Raw genomic sequence first — 15,645 nt, 5'->3', positions numbered from 1 at the left:
TTCCTTCCTTCCTTCCTTCCTTCCTTCCTTCCTTCCTTCCTTCCTTCTTTCCTTCCTTTCTTTTTGGTTTTTTGAGACAGGGTTTCTCTGTATATGGCTGTCCTGGAACTCACTCTGTAGACCAGGCTAGCCTTGAACTCAGAAATCTGCTTGCCTCTGCCTCCCAAGTGCTGGGATTAAAGGCGTGCGCCACCACTGCCTGGCATTTAGTATATATTTTTAAAAGTATTTTTTTGCATTTAAATTTTTGAAAATGATTTTCCCCTTTGTACATAAATGTATTTTATTTTAATCAGATCACCATCCCTTATTCTCCCACCCAGCTCTTCCTCTGTCCTCTTCCAGTTTCACACTGTCCTATGTGAGTGTGGATGAGTGTGGATGAGTATTTGTGTTGTGTGTGTGAGTGTGTGTGTGTGAGTGTATATGGAGTGTGAGTGTATGTGGAGTGTGTATATGTGAGTGTGTGTTGAGTGTGTGAATGTATGTGTGAGAGTGTGAGTTATGTGAGTGAGTATATGAGTGTGTTAATGAGTGTGTATTGAGTGAGTATATGTATGAGTATGTGTTGAGAGAGTGTGTATGTGTGTTGAGTGAGCATGAGTGTGAGGGTGTGTTGAGTTTGTATAAGTGTGAGTGTGTATATGTGTGTATATTTGTGTGGTAGAATGTACTGAGTCCAATTAATGTTGCCGCATGTGGGAGGCTGTCTTTTAGGACTTAGAGGACACTGCTTCAAGCTCTTTGGCTCTCTAAGCGTCCATTGAGAAGTCACCAGGTGTTCTAATGGGTTTGCCTTTGTGTGAGTTGTGACTTCTATCTTGAAGGTTTCACATCCTTTCTGTTTTCTGGATGTTTAGTGCTTGTATATAATACTGCATGGGGAATTCTTTTTTGTTCACTTGTGATGTCTTCAGGGTTCTGAAACAAATGACTTCATGAATGCTGAAGTGGACTGTATTTCAAATTTTGGATGTATTTATATTTCTAGGAAGTGGTGACTTATATGTTAGAATATTTAAATGGAAACTATTACCATCAGGAATGTCAGTTAGTCAAAGATTCTAGCTAAATTTATTATGTGCCAGACTGTTTTCTTAATTTTCAAACATTTAGAAGATATAAACTGGCCCTAATATAGTCCTTTAAATTTAAGGCCCTTCAGAAGCTTATGTAGGATTTCTGAATAAACTTGCACTGTTAAAAGTTAATCGGTAAAACAATTAGAGGGTAAGCATTTTTGACCTACAATTTAAGGACAAGTTCATTTTCTCATTTCCATGCTGCTGATTGAACATGTTTTCTATGTGTGAATATGAAAGTAGATAATACGAGGTTCGATTTCTTGGTGAGTCTGGAGGCCATCTCAGAGGAAAGAGAAATTTTGATTTTATTTATTTTGGTAAATCCAGGACCTTGTCCATGCTGGACAAACACTCAGTATTGAGCTACATCCCCAGCCTGTTTTCCTCACAGTTTATTCATTGATTTATTTGTTTGCTTGTTTGTTATATGTATATGGTAGGGGAGAGAGTGTGTGCCCACCAGTGCAGGTGATATGGATTCTTGGAGCTGGAGTTGAGCCAACTGACTTGGATTCTGGGAGCCAGGTTGGCCTGAGCTTCATGAGAACCTGCCTCAAAAGATCAAAAACAAACCAAAACACTAAGCAACTTCCTAAGAGCAGTGTGTACTGTTCATCATTTGTTTGTTCTCTATAGCCCTGATTTGTTTGGTTTGGTTTTTCAAGACAGTATTTCTCTCTCTGTGTAACCTTGGTTGTCCTGGAACTTGCTCTGTAGACAGGGTGGCCTCGAACTCTAGAGATCTGCCTGTCTCTGTCTGAGTGCTGGGATTAAAGCTGCCACGATACTGCACTGGAATTTTCTTTTTCAGTTTGAAAATTTTCCTCCCTTTGTGTTTTTTTTTTTTTTCTTTTTACTCACACAGACATAATATGTGGAAAAAGAAGGAGGAAGGGAAGATTGCTCCTTTTCATCCTTCAAAACTACTTTGGGACCCGTCATCCCCTGCTCTCAGACAGAACAAAACAGTGGCAGGTGACCTGCCTGTAAGCGAAGCTGCAGTGAAGATAGCTGCCCTGGAGGATGAGCTGGCCTTGCTCCGGGCTCAGATTGCTGCCATTGTGGCCATGCAGGACCCGAGAGAGCGCAGAGAGACTGGTAAGTAGTTGTACTTTGGTTTCTACTGGAGGGATACTGAGCTGACCCTCAAGTCAGTGGCATTCTGAGTGTAAGACAGCAATAAATGCACCATAAAAGCCTGATGTAAGCCAAGGGGGTAAAGAAGAGCTAGCTGTACTCCTGAAGATCATTTTGTTTGTTTGTTTGTTTTAAGAAGTCATGACTTCTAAGTAAGCTTTTCTAATTCTTCAGCTAAGGCATAGCGGCTCATGCCTGTAATTCCAGCATTTAAGAGGCTGGGGCAGGGAGACTGCCTTGGGTTGTAAGCCATTCTTCTTGGCTGTAGAGTGAGACCATATCTCAAAAACGGAAAATAAGGGCTGGGGATGTAGTTCAGTTGCATACCGCTTTGAGATTAAACATCGAATAAAAGGGCACAGCTGGCCATACCTTCATTCTAGCACTTGGGAGGTAGGCACAGGTGGGTTAAAAGTTCAAGACCATCTGCAGCAACACAAGAGTTCGAGGTTAGCCTGGACTGCATGCAAACCTCCCAGAAACACAAAAACAAGACAAAAATCCCTCAAACTAATGAACACATTTTATTAAAAAATTTTAATGATTTATTTTTATCCTCTGTTTATTGGTGTTTTACCTCCATTAATGTCTTTGCGAGGGTGTAAGATTCCCTGAAACTAGTTCTGGAAATTGAACTCCGGTCCCCTGAAAGAACACCTAGTGTTCTTAACCACTGAGACATCTCTCCAGCCCCATAAATCATTTTTAAAATGGAAAGAATGCACGGTTTAGAAAGAGCAGAATAGGTTTGAGATCATGTACGTGTATAGTCTAGTTTTTTTTTTTAATTTTTTTTTTAGATTATGTATAGGAATATTTTCCTGTAATAGATATCTGTGCACCATGTATGTACTTGGTGTCCACAGGTGTCAGAAAAGGGCGTTGGATCTTCTGAACTGGAGGTATGGGTGGTTGTGAGCCACCACGTGGGCACTGGGAACTGAACCAGTTTAATAGTTGAACCAACCCCTAGTCTTAGGTAATTTTTAAAAAATTATTTTCTTTTACATGTATGTGTTTTCCTGCATGTATGTGCACCATATGCATGCCTGTTGCCTGCAGAGGCTAGAACAGAACATCAGATCCTCAGGAACTGGAGTTAAAACAGTTATGAGCTGTGACCTGGGTGCTCTGGAGCTGAACTCAGGCCCTCTGCAGGAGCAGCCAGGGGCCTCTTATCTGCTGAGCCTGCTCTTCAGCTTGGCTGCAGTTTTTGATGATACCCTCACTGGGTTCAGGTGAATAATATTTTCCAGATGTCTTTTTCTAAGCTTTTGGAGATGCATCTTGTTTTAAACATAAAAATTTTAGGTTCTAAAGAGGTGGCTCAGTGGGTAAGAGCACTTATTGCTGTTCCAGAGGACCTGAATTTGCTCCTTGGTACTTATGTTGGGTGACTCATACCCATTTATAACCCCAGCTCAAGGGGAATCTGACACACTCTTCTGTCCAACTTCTGTGTGACTACCTGTGCTGACATGCACATACCCCTCATACATAATTAAAAGTAATAGTAAATTTTAGAAATTATGAGACTTAAGGAATATAGGTTCTGAGAACTTTTCACATCAGATTTGGTTGTTAGGGGCTAAGTGAAAATATGATTACTAAAATTTTACATGTATACTATGTGTTCATAATACACATATACATACAGTACACTAATACACACAGCATATAGCTACAGTATAATTTATAATTTATATAGTTAAATCACCTAATACTTTATATAGATACATAAACATAATCATACATGAATATACTCTTTGTTTTGAAGCAAGGATGTTACTCACACCTCTTTAGGAGCAGATTTATGAGAAGGTGACTCATTTTAGGAAGTCGCCTGTGGAGCCATAGGCCTATTTCTCAAATGTCATTGTAGAGTGCACACATCAATATGAGCACTTCTAGCTACATGTGGTTAATGCTTTGCTTTTAAAACTGGAAAATGAAGTTGAGATTTTCTATGAATTTCTAGAAGTCAATTTATTTCCTCTTTAAAATGTACCCTTTAGCATACACCATGGTACATCCTGACTGGATTAGAAATGAACTGAAACTTCTGGTGGATGCTCCTCAGGGTGACTAACATGGATTTGCTTGCTGTCTTGGCTACTTGTTGACATTTAGCAGGATTACAGGATTGTTACTGACTCTACTCTTGCTGGCTTTGTATATTATGCTAGAGAATTGTGTGTGCTTTTGGGTTTTTTCTTTAGGCTTCACTGACTTAAGTGATGGAACCAGCATGGAGCAAGTGCCACCATCATCAGCGATCACTGGGCTGAGTATGGAACCAGACCATGTTCCAAGTGTGGTGCTTCTTCCTCCTCTTCCTCCTCCTCCTCCTCCTCTTCCTCCTCCTCCATTTTCTCTGCAGCCTCCAAGTGCTCTTCCCATGCAACCTGGATCTGCTAATTCACGTGACATAGGTAGTTTGGCTACTGAAGTGAAAAGGCAGCTCTCAGGTGTTAAGATGACCAATGATAGCCATCATTCAAACAGCCAGGGAGTCTGTGATGTTCCAAACATGTTGGATGTTCTAAAGGATATGCATAAAGTCAAACTTCGGCCTGTGGAAAGGTATGTCACCAGAATTTGGGAAAGGCAATGAACTTTTATCAGCTTTTCAGAGAAATTGTTTATGGGAGTTGATGTATATTTCTTACTCTTCCTCACCCTGTGGCCACCCTTCCAGGGGACAACTACGCTTAGTTCTTTCTTTGAGTGTTTCTTGTCTTACCATACTTCACTGGTTTTTGGTCTGTTAATTATACTTTGTGCTGAGGGGTATAGGAATACAGTAGTTCCTTCCACCCAACATTTTGCTTTCTCTGAGGTTGGTTACCATTTAATGGAAAGTTCCATTGGTCTAGCTACAGAATGCTACAGTGGGAAATTAGAAGGTTAAACATTAAGGTTTGGAGCAATGAAAATGAGGAACTCAGGTCACACAGGCTTTGGGAGGCCCCAGTCCGTGGCTCCTGGTTTTCTGATGTGAATTCTTAGTTCATTTATTCTTTCTTCCTTACTTTCTTTAATTAATTTATTTATGTGTGTTTTAAATGTAGAAGTGCTCTGTCTGCCTGTACACCTAAATGCTAGCCGATCAGATCCCTTTATAGATGGTCCTGAGCCACCATGTGGTTGCTGGGAATTGAACTCAGAACCTCTGGAAGAGCAGCCAGAGTTCTTAACTGCTCAGCCATCTCACCAGCCCTTCTTTAGATTTCTTAATTAATAGCAGAAATCTCTTAAGGACTAATTAGATTATAATATATTATGCTCACATTCCTGCTGTGTTTAGGAACAAAGAGCTAAAATTGCATCAGTGTTTTAACGTGTTTGATTTTCTTGATTTACAAATAGGTCACCAGGTGGTAGACCCATTCAGAAGAGGAAAAGACAGAGTTCACAATGGGATCCAGTGTCTTTAATATCTAATGCCCTGAAGCAGAAGTTTGCATTTCAAGATGATTCCTTTGACAAAGAAAATAGATCTTGGGAGTGTTCTCCATTTTCTAGTCCAGAAACTTCAAGGGTGAGTTGTGATAGTGAAGCCTTAGCTTACTTTCTCAAGTATGTGACTGAACTTGTGACTGAACTTGGCATACAGATTCTCTTGACATGTATATATATATATGGGATACAGGATTGTTTTCTATTATTTATTTGAGGTGGGATCTCACATGGTAGCCCAGACTGGGCTGGAACCTTGGGAAATCTGCTGCTTTAGCCTCTCAAGTGCTGGGAGTAGTTTCCATGACAGGTTTAGTGATTAGTTTTGTTTTTGTTTTGATGGTAATATTTTTCCTTGCCAATTTTGCATTATTGTTTTTCATATTATGAAACAAAACACAATTTAAACTCCACAGATGCAGCCCGGTGGCATGGTGGCTGTGGTACACACTGGTGCACACCTTTAATTGCAGCATTTGAGAGGAAACAGAGGCAGGTGAATCTCTGGGTTCAAGACAGCCAGGGCTACGAATAGAATTCAGGATAGCCAGGGCTACACAAACAAACCATGTCTTGAAAACTAAAAAGGAAAAAAAAAAGAAAAAGAAAGGAAACCACAGATGTATGATGGTCTATGCTAGGTAGGTGCTAAATTGGTATTGCTATTTGCAGTATGAATGAGAAATTTAAAAATTTTGGGTAACTAGAGAAGAGCTGTGTAATAGGCTCAGCCTAACCATACTGGATGTGAGCACTCCAGTATTTGTTTTGTTTTTTGTTTTTCGAACAGGGTTTTTCTGTGTAGTTCTGGCTGTCCTGGAACTCCCTCTGTATACTAGGCTAGCCTCGGACTTAGAAATCCGCCTGTCTCTGCCTCCCAAGTGCTGGGATTAAAGGTGTGCGCCACCACCGCCTGGCAGTACTCGAGTATTTTTGCTGTTAAGTATGAAGGATATTATGGATTATTGAATGGAATTGTCTTAGTTAGAGTTTCTATTCCTGCACAAACATCATGACCAAGAAACAAGTTGGGAAGGAAAGGGTTTATTCAGCTTACATTTCCCACGTTGCTGTTCATCACCAAAGGAAGTCAGGACTGGAACTCAAGCAGGTCAGGAAGCAGGAGCTGATGCAGAGGCCATGGAGGGATGTTACTTACTGGCTTGCTTCCCGTGCTTGCTCAGCTTGCTTTCTTATAGAATCCAGTACTACCAGCCCAGGGATGGCACCACCCACAAGGGGCCCTCTCTTATTGATCACTAATTGAGAAAATACCTTACAGCTGGGTCTCATGGAGGCATTTCCTCAACTGAAGCTCCTTTCTCTGTGACAACTCCAGCTTGTGTCAAGTTGACACACAAAACCAGCCAGTATAGGAATGTTAACCCTGTTTGTTAAAAAAGCAAAAGGATTATAGTTATGTTTTTCCCCCCGAGATTGGCTCAGAGCTTGTTTTGTAGAGCAGGCCTGTCTCTTGTGCCCTGAGTGCTGTGGTTGAAGGCTTGTGCCACCATGCCTGGCCAGAATCAGAAGTATCTTTAGAGTGGTGTCTATGGAGCCATGAAATGGTATTACCCTTTAGGGGGTGATTCTCATACTCATTTAGCAGAGCTCAGACCTAAGAATGAGCCTTGTGATCCACGGGTCTGTAGGAGGGACAGCATCTAAAGTCAGTAGCTAGCACTAAAGAATGTCCCACAGCAGAGAGAGGCTAGAAAACAGAAATGCCTACAGCTGCTCAGATAGCACAATATTATGGGAGGTGTGTTCTTTCAGGAAGGCCACTGTACCGTAGCTATGGTCCATCAGATTGCCACTGTGTGCACGTAATCAGGTGTTGCCTCATAATGGTATTTTATATATGTGATAATTCCAGGCTAGGGATCTAGTTAAGTGGTAGCATGCCTGGTTAGTATGCATGAAATGGTAGGTTTGATGCTCAGCACCCTAAAACAAACTAGCAAAATACCTGCCCTTCAAACAAAACAGAGAAAGCAAACAGTTCTCCTTGGGAATACTAGTTGCATCTTCAGTGTGCAACTGTGTCTGAAGTAAGTATTCAATTCTAACATTTGTGTAGCACTTTGTTACTTGAAAGATAAGGATGCCTAGCTATGTGTTCTGCCTACCCGAGTTAACCAAATATTAGATGGAGATAGTTGGAAAACAAGCAATAACAAAAATGCTTGCTGTTGTGCATCTGTTGTGAGCACATAGTAATCTTTTTTTGTTGTTTTTTCCTAAGCTGTTTACAGAATGTTTACAGTGTCCACAGGAAGACTTTCTCAGTGGTAGTGGATCACTGAAAGCTTCACTGGGTTCTAATGTACTGTTTGATGCTTGCTCATTGTTTTTTGGTACTTTCTTTAAAAAAATAAATTAAAATTATGTGTGTGTGTCTCAGTTTGTGGAAGTTAGTTCTCTGTACCCCACCTTGTAGGCTCTGGTGACCCAGCTCACCCTCATGCCTGGAGGCTGGTGTCTATACCCACTGAGGCACTGTCTGCCTTGGGGCTACTGCCCATGAGCACTGTAGAAGCATTCTTTCATTTACTTCAGGAGCTCTTAGTTTCAGGCTGGATGTAGGGACTGCTGGTGCCTGAAACCTGCTTTGGTTTGAATGTGGGTGGTACCCCCCAGAGGTCTGTACTCACAGCATGGTGCTAACTTGGGGAGTGTTGTAGGTACTACAAAGGCCTCAAGTCATAGGGGACATGTTTATAAAGGGAATTGTGGGAACCTGGACCCTTTTTGGGTGTCTTCTGATTGCTTGCTCAGAAGGTGAGTGGTTTGTGCGTCTTTGCAGTCCTGCTGTGAGGTGCACGCCCCTCAGTGGCTGCCAGTCTTGGACTGCAGTGGTGAGCCAAAGTGCACCCTCAGCTCCCTGAGTCTCCAGCTGCTGACATTCTTGCCCTTGTTTGCTGTCTCTAAGGATCACCCAGTCCTCGTCTGCCTTCCTGATTTCTCGCTCATTCCCCCTTCCCTTTTCCTCTTCCTCCTCCCCCTTCCCTTCCCCTCACCATTTTTGTTTTTACATTTTAGTAATTTTTGTGTTAAACTTTTGTTTTGTTTCAGTTTTGATGTCACATTTCTCCAACAGAAAGTCAGCGACCTAAGGGAAGGAGTGATAATATGAAAGCAGTTATCCAGGGTATCAGAAGCAAACGCAGTGCTGACACTTGGAAGGACAGATCCAGATGTGCCATGTGGCATCCTTCACTGCCTGTCAGAGAACTCCCACTTCTGTAAGGGTGATCAGGCTGTACTCTGGGACCTATCTTCACCCAGCCCGAGGAAGACACTTAAGAATACTGCCCCTGGTTTCAAGATGTGGCATTTATCTGCTACTGGAGAGAGTTGGGTGTGTAGATTCCCCACTTTATGTGAGTGCTACTGAAAATGAATTACATGGTTCAGTGAGTTTCCTAAAATTATGGCTTGCTACTGAGGCTCCTTTCAGTCTTGTGAGTTGTGTGATACAGTTTATTTGGCCTTCAGCAACTTGCAGATTTTTAGTGAGCAGAATATGATGATTGTTTTTTATTAAGATAGTCATGTTTTTTTATTAAGATAGTCAAAGTTTTAGTCATGTAGGGTTGAACTTTCTAAAACTTCCTGAGGTAATAAATTATTTGACTGTAAAGTACTGCAAGTAGAAATAGACCCTTGATAAATTCCATCCGCACTGGCTTTGCACACACAGACAGATGGCTGGTGTGTTCCCTTGATAAGTTTCATGCACATTGGCTTTGTATACAGACAGCTGGCATGTTCCCATTGTTCTTTATTATGTTTGCACCCTGTTTTTTGTTTTTGTTTTTTTGTAAGTATATTATAAAATAAATGGATCTTTTGATCTTGGTTGAGTTTTATAACAATTTATATTATATTCTTAGTGTTTTATGAAGTCTGATTTCTTTGTGAGAGGTGGTTATATAGTTAGAAATTCTTAGGGGGTACAAATGAAACACATAATTTGTTTTCAGTAGATAGTCTCTCCTCATCTGTGCTAATGTGATAAGTTTGCATGCTTCCCTCCCAGGGAGCAAGGAGGTGGCATCTGTGTGAGTGGGGTCAGCACCCACCCACTCTGCCAGGTGCTCTGCTGTCAGAGAAGCCTAACTTGTCTATCACTCATCAAAATTTTATTGTAAAGAACTTAGATATAAAACCCATTGTGCAACAGGGTCTTCAATTTGAATGCACTTATGGCTAATCTTAGTGCTTTCCATAATATTGACTCCGTAGTCCCCACAATAACGTGGGTGTAGCCTTTTGGGAGCCTCACTCAGCAGATGGGAAACTGGGCCTCCCAGGACCTCTGTAGTTAAGTGGTGAGATAGGATGTGAAGCCAGGCAGATGAATCTTCCAATCCGTGTTCTAACCATAGGAAGCAATGTAAACACTTACACAATTTTAACCTATTTTAACTGTGCGGTATTACTGAAGGCATTCTAGACAGTTTACAGATAGTGTGTAAGAAAGCAGTGTAGCAACAAATTGAAAGTCAAAAATACCTTAAGGCTGTAATTTTCTATATTTACCACTAGAGGGAAGTCCAATACTGAGCACACTGAGGTTGATACCAGCTGTTAACCACAGCCAAATGACAACTTTTTAGATGTCATTGATAAAACACGGTTAGACTGAGTATTAATTGCATGTGCAGCTTGTATAAAGGGCAGTCATAAATTATAAATTGGCATATCCTTGACATATCTTAGGTCACTCACCAGTAAGCTAATTCAGCTTTCCCCCAGCAGATCGACACATAGCTTTAATTAAATTACACTATTTATTTACTTAGTGTGTAGGTTGCGGGACAGATGTCAAGAATTGTTTGGTCACTAGAAGATCACTCTCAAGTTGTCAGACCCAACGGCAAGTGCTTTTTCCCACTGAGCCATCCTGCTGGACCACAAATAGATGTTTGTTAAAAGTCAGTAACTAAGGCAGGAAGTGGCATTAATTGTTAACATTCAGGCTTGCAGTAGAGTTACCCCCACTTTAAAGCTACAATGTGGCTGTTTAGTTTATTGCTGGGGAGCAGCACAGGGACTACTGTGAACAATATGGGTACAGTGTTTCTCAGCTTTATCATGGTAAAGTGGTAGACTGTATACTGAGTAACTAGAGTTGATACATGCATTATAATTGCATGCATTGCAATTGTGTAAAAGGTCATCTTCATGCTCCTTGGTGTTAGTCCAGCATCTGGGTCAACCTCTAACCCTCACTGTGGCATCATAATTTTAGACCTACCCACTAGGGCATGGAATTAAGTAATAATGGAGTCAGGTATGCTGAGGTAATCCTCTGGGTGAGTTTCATCCTGTGGTACCTGCCTGGCTATCCTCCCAAAGGACCCTTCAGTTTAGCTCTGCTTTAAGCAGCTGGTAGCTAGGGGACTGTGCCAAGACTGCTATTGCTAGCTTTCTCTGGAAGCCCATACCTTGCTTTCTGCTTCCATAATCCTGTTTGAAGTTAGATGATGACTAATCTTAACAGCTGATTAACACTTAATTTAGACAGTGAACACTTAATTTGTATTAGCCACTGTACTGTGTACTCTAACAAACTTTCATTTGTTAAATCTGTCCCATAACTTCCTCATAGAGACCATTACATTCCCTTTTCAGAGGAATGAAGAGGTCAGTACTAGATCCAAGATTATACTATTGTAAGATGCCAGCCATAACTCTAACCCCAGGCAGTCTGCCTCCAGTCTGAGCTTCTCACAAGCTCCCCCACCTATGGCATCTGCCATTCCCTGTGGCTTTAGTCCTTCAGTCATGCTTAAGAGCAGCATGCAACTTCCGGTCCACCAAAGGACACACAGGTAGTACCCTGTGTCTTTTTGTTTGTGAGGACCCCTGTCCTAGCTTCTAGACATTATCCCTTTGGCATAAGCTTCTCTCTGCTGCTGCATCTGTTGGAATAGTTGCTTCCTAGACTGGCTCTTCCCAGTCTCACCAGGTCCTTCTAAGGATAGGAACTGGGTCTTACTCATTTTACTCCGTCTATGCCCAGCAGTCAGTAGGTATATAATTTACTTCATTTAGCACAGCTTTTCAAGAGTTATCCCCATTCTGTAGATGAAGACAGTGGAGTATATACCACTTAGGCATCTTACCTAAGGTCAGTTTCTACCAAGTAGTACAGCTGGGATTAAACCCAGAGTGCCTGATAGATAATTGGTGCATCTCACTCTTGGACTTTGGGAACTCTTTTGACACATGGCATCCCATTTGTCAAAATGGACTTTATGTGAATTTAAAAGTATCAGGACTAGACCTAAAATGGATGTGGTTGTGAATTTGAGAGATAGGAAGATTAGGCAACTCAGCCTACAGGAGATTGTCCCAAAAACAAATCCCCAAACTAGCTTGGTCTGGTGATCCAGAACTATAGTTGTAGCTGCCACCAGGAAGGCTGAGGCAGGAAGATTGCAGGCTCAAGATCTGCTTGGGCCACAGAATGAGGCCAGGGTCAGTCTGGACACCGTGTTAAGTGAAAAGAAGGCTGAGACTATAACTTGCTCAGTCTTGCTCAGCATTCACAAGACTCTATGTAGGTCCAACCCAGGGGGAAAACAACCACCACTATCATATGCACAACCAGTCCAACCTCTGCCTGGTCCACACTGCAGCCACCTTGTGCTGCTATTGCTGGTGGTGTGTGCTCCTTCAGTATGGGTGTAGTATTTAATTTTTTTTTTTTAATTTAAAAACACAACTTTAAAAAAAAAAAAAAAAACTCCAGTAGAATACTGGAGAAACAGCCTGTGGAAACAGGCTTTCCAAATGGTGGTTTCCCAAGTATGAAGGCACAACGTACTCATTGCCTAGTACTGCCCTCAACAGCTCTGTCTGCTGTGTGGGGATCTTTGGTTCCACGAGACTTAGTAGGCCTTGATTGCTGTATTGACTTCAAGAGTTGTCTCGAAGCAGGAGATAAGTTGGGACCAGCAAGAGGTGCTTCAGGGGATGCAGAAGATAATTCCACACAAGGAAGAACTTTTACATTGACTCTGACAGGAATATCACAGCAAGTGAACAAGCCATCAGCCAGGAATTTTGTGGAGTAGACAGATATGTGCCAGAGGTGGGCTGCTGGTCTGTGCTCTGGAATGAGCTCTGGGGTGTGAAATGAGCAGTTAACAGAGGTGCCTGGGTTTATTGGAGAGCCACCGTGATCAGCGAGTGTGTTAGTTTGGAGCTACTGGGTTCACAGCAGTCCTCCATAGGCTTCTCTGCCCTTTGTGCCATTGGCTTTCATGCCTTTGATCCTGGAGGCTGACCTGCCTGTTGCTTAAGAGCTGGAGAGCCTTTATATAATGTGCAAACTGGATCAGGTACAGAATAGGGACTAGAAAGCAAAGACCTCCAGAGTCCATTCCTACTGTGGAGGGAGTATTGCTCAGACCACCTTCACACAGCACTGTGGCACCAACGGGCTTTATTGGTGGGACTTAGAACCGTGGTAAACCCTGGCATGCAGACTGAGGGCTTGGGACAGGTGCTAAGCAGAGAGAGATGAGAAGCCTCCATGGGAACTGCTGCTTGGGGTGCTTTGTCTCTTAGTTCTTACAGGCAAGTTTGTAGGCAGACAGTTCAGCACTTCACAAACTGATGGGTGACCTCGAAAATCCCCACAGGCTCCTGCGCCTTTTCATCATACTCTGTCCAGTCCTTGTCTTGCAGATTAATCTCACTGAAGATGGTCCCCGACTCCAAACCTTCAGCTGCAAACCCAGCCTGGGGCTGGAAGTCAACTGGTTCAAGGCCCCGCCACTCAAACTCCACTATCGTCTTGAACTTCTCATTGTCTTCAGCATTGTAAGACTTGATGGTGCTGCTCAAAATGTCAGTAGAGTTTTCTCGTGCACACAGCTTGCACTTCTGGACCATGGAGGCACTGCCTCGGCCTCCTTTCAGTGCCACACTGTCCATCAGATGTGTATACTGCCGCTTCTCTGAAATCTCGCCACAGTTGCCACATTTCATTTAGATGCCTGGTTAAGTACTTTAGACGCAATGGAACAGAAAACCTCCCAGCTCAACACTGAGATCATGGCTTTGCCCTGAGCCCTAGAATCAGTATTTAATTTTTGAAGCAGCCCCCAAAGAGAATCCAGTGCTAGCCATGGCCAACAAGAAACCCAGGGAAAGACTGGAGACTTAAGGAGGCAGAGCAGGTGGTTGTGTGGTATAGTTTTAAGGTTAAGAGGCAGATACCACTTAGCTAATGAAAGCCTATTGTGAACCACAGGGTTTGTCAATGAGACAGATCAGATTTCAGTTTGATGGCAGCCAGTCACTGAAACACCTACACAGTTGGAAGAGGAGGATGAAGGGATGGATGTGTTCCAGCAGCAGGCAGGAGGAGTTACAGAAGAGAAAACTTCATGTGAGGATGTTGTGATAGACCAAGAGCACAATCTCCATTAGGAAGACACAGTTTGGTTCTAGCTTGTCCTGGCAACCGCGGGACATCTCTGTGCCTTCTTTATCCTCCCCTCTTCTTACTCCGTTGCACACAAACTGTTTGTATATGTGTACAGCATTTGGAGGCAAGTGTTGGTTCTGTGACAATAGCCCCTTTCTCTCTTAGTGGCATGGTCATTCCACTCTTTATAGTCCACTGAGTCAACCCCAAAACAAAACAAAACAAAAATCCTTGTATACCTTGCTTAATTGGAGAATTTTAATGTTGTCATCTTCGTAAAACTAAGGAGAGTTTTTTTCTTAACATTTTTATTTATAGTTGTTACATGTAGGGAAATGTCTTTTAAGCAGGGGTACAAAACAAATCTGTAAGTCTAGCATCTTGTTGCTTAAATAAACTTAAAAAAAAAAAAAGAAAACCCACTACACTTATGATTCCTAGCAGACTTTATCCAAAGAAGTAAAAAATATAATGCAAGTTAATTGTTCAAATATGTGGGAGTTTCACAGCTAGGGCTTAAACCAGGATTACCTAAGGTCTCCTTGCCTAGGCCACCATGGTTGTGTCAGTGTGCTAGAAACCATACACTTGTAGACCGTGGAATGGCCCTTTGGTCCTCACCAGAACCATAAGCTGGCCCTTGGGGGTGGGGTCATGGTTAACACTGCTGATCACATTGTGGATCTAGTGACCAGAGTCCTACTGAGTGAGTCCAGGGTTTTTTTTCTTCTGCTCATGTGTCATGGAAGTGTCTATCCAAGAATTGCCTCCTCACATTCTGGAAAACAACTTCGAGAGTAATTATTTGTCCTCTGAGAATGAGTTTGATTTTTGAAAGTAACCAAGCAAGAGACAAGCCCCAGGAATGAGTGAATGGAATGATGGACAGTACATTTGGTTACCATGGTTACCATGGGTGTGATTTTTTTTTTTGAGTGGTTTATTTTTAATTAATTTTAAGCAGGTGTTATACTCAGACACTGAGGCTTTTATATCTCTCTTATTGTGCTGGAGAACAAATCCAAGTCATATGCTTGCTGGGTAAATACTCTATTACTGAGCTAACTCTCCAGTCTCCAATCCTTGCCTCTGAGGGCATTTCTAATTCTGAAGACTAATCCCCTAAATATTTTTATCACTATATTTTATTCTAAAACTACTTTAACAGTACTAGTACCGCAGTCATTTTAATTTTTGTATTAGAGGTCACACTCTGGGCCATGCTAAGCATGAACCCTCCCTCAGAGTTACATTTGCAGCTCCAAATAGTCATATTAATCAGGGCATTCATTTTACATCTCAGTAAATCACTCATAGTACCTTCAAAATTATTCAGTATATGTATGGTTCAACTTATATTACTTGAATAGATGTTTGCGTCCAAGGTTAGCAGCCGGTAGGGTAAAATTGTAAGTAAAGATGAACATACTCTTGATTAGTTACATCAAAAAACAAAAGCGATTTTAGTGTTATTTCATAAATAGGTTTGTTTTCCTACTTTTTTTTTTTTTTTTT

The 15,645-nt window shown here is 41.9% G+C and overlaps 1 protein-coding gene and 1 pseudogene across 2 annotated transcripts in view; one reads left to right on the top strand and one right to left on the bottom strand.

Annotated features, from left to right (window-relative positions):
* Positions 1 to 9,542, top strand: part of Mtfr2 (mitochondrial fission regulator 2) — a 15,518-nt gene extending 5,976 nt beyond the window's left edge. The window contains exons 5-8 of the mRNA XM_028782613.1: positions 1,951 to 2,183; positions 4,442 to 4,805; positions 5,592 to 5,763; positions 8,757 to 9,542. Coding sequence (XP_028638446.1) covers positions 1,951 to 2,183; positions 4,442 to 4,805; positions 5,592 to 5,763; positions 8,757 to 8,762 — 775 coding nt within the window. The 3' untranslated portion in view covers positions 8,763 to 9,542. The remainder of the gene's footprint in view (positions 1 to 1,950; positions 2,184 to 4,441; positions 4,806 to 5,591; positions 5,764 to 8,756) is intronic.
* A 3,581-nt stretch (positions 9,543 to 13,123) lies between these two features.
* On the bottom strand, positions 13,124 to 13,688 carry LOC114633994 (annotated as a pseudogene). The gene has a single exon (XR_003713270.1). The product of XR_003713270.1 is annotated as a CXXC motif containing zinc binding protein pseudogene (transcript).
* Positions 13,689 to 15,645: the final 1,957 nt, after the last annotated feature.

The sequence above is a fragment of the Grammomys surdaster genome, unplaced genomic scaffold, assembly GCF_004785775.1.
Source record: "Grammomys surdaster isolate TR1022 unplaced genomic scaffold, NIH_TR_1.0 806, whole genome shotgun sequence".
Classification (NCBI taxonomy): Eukaryota; Metazoa; Chordata; class Mammalia; order Rodentia; family Muridae; genus Grammomys; species Grammomys surdaster.
This window is presented reverse-complemented; position numbering and strand designations above follow the sequence as displayed.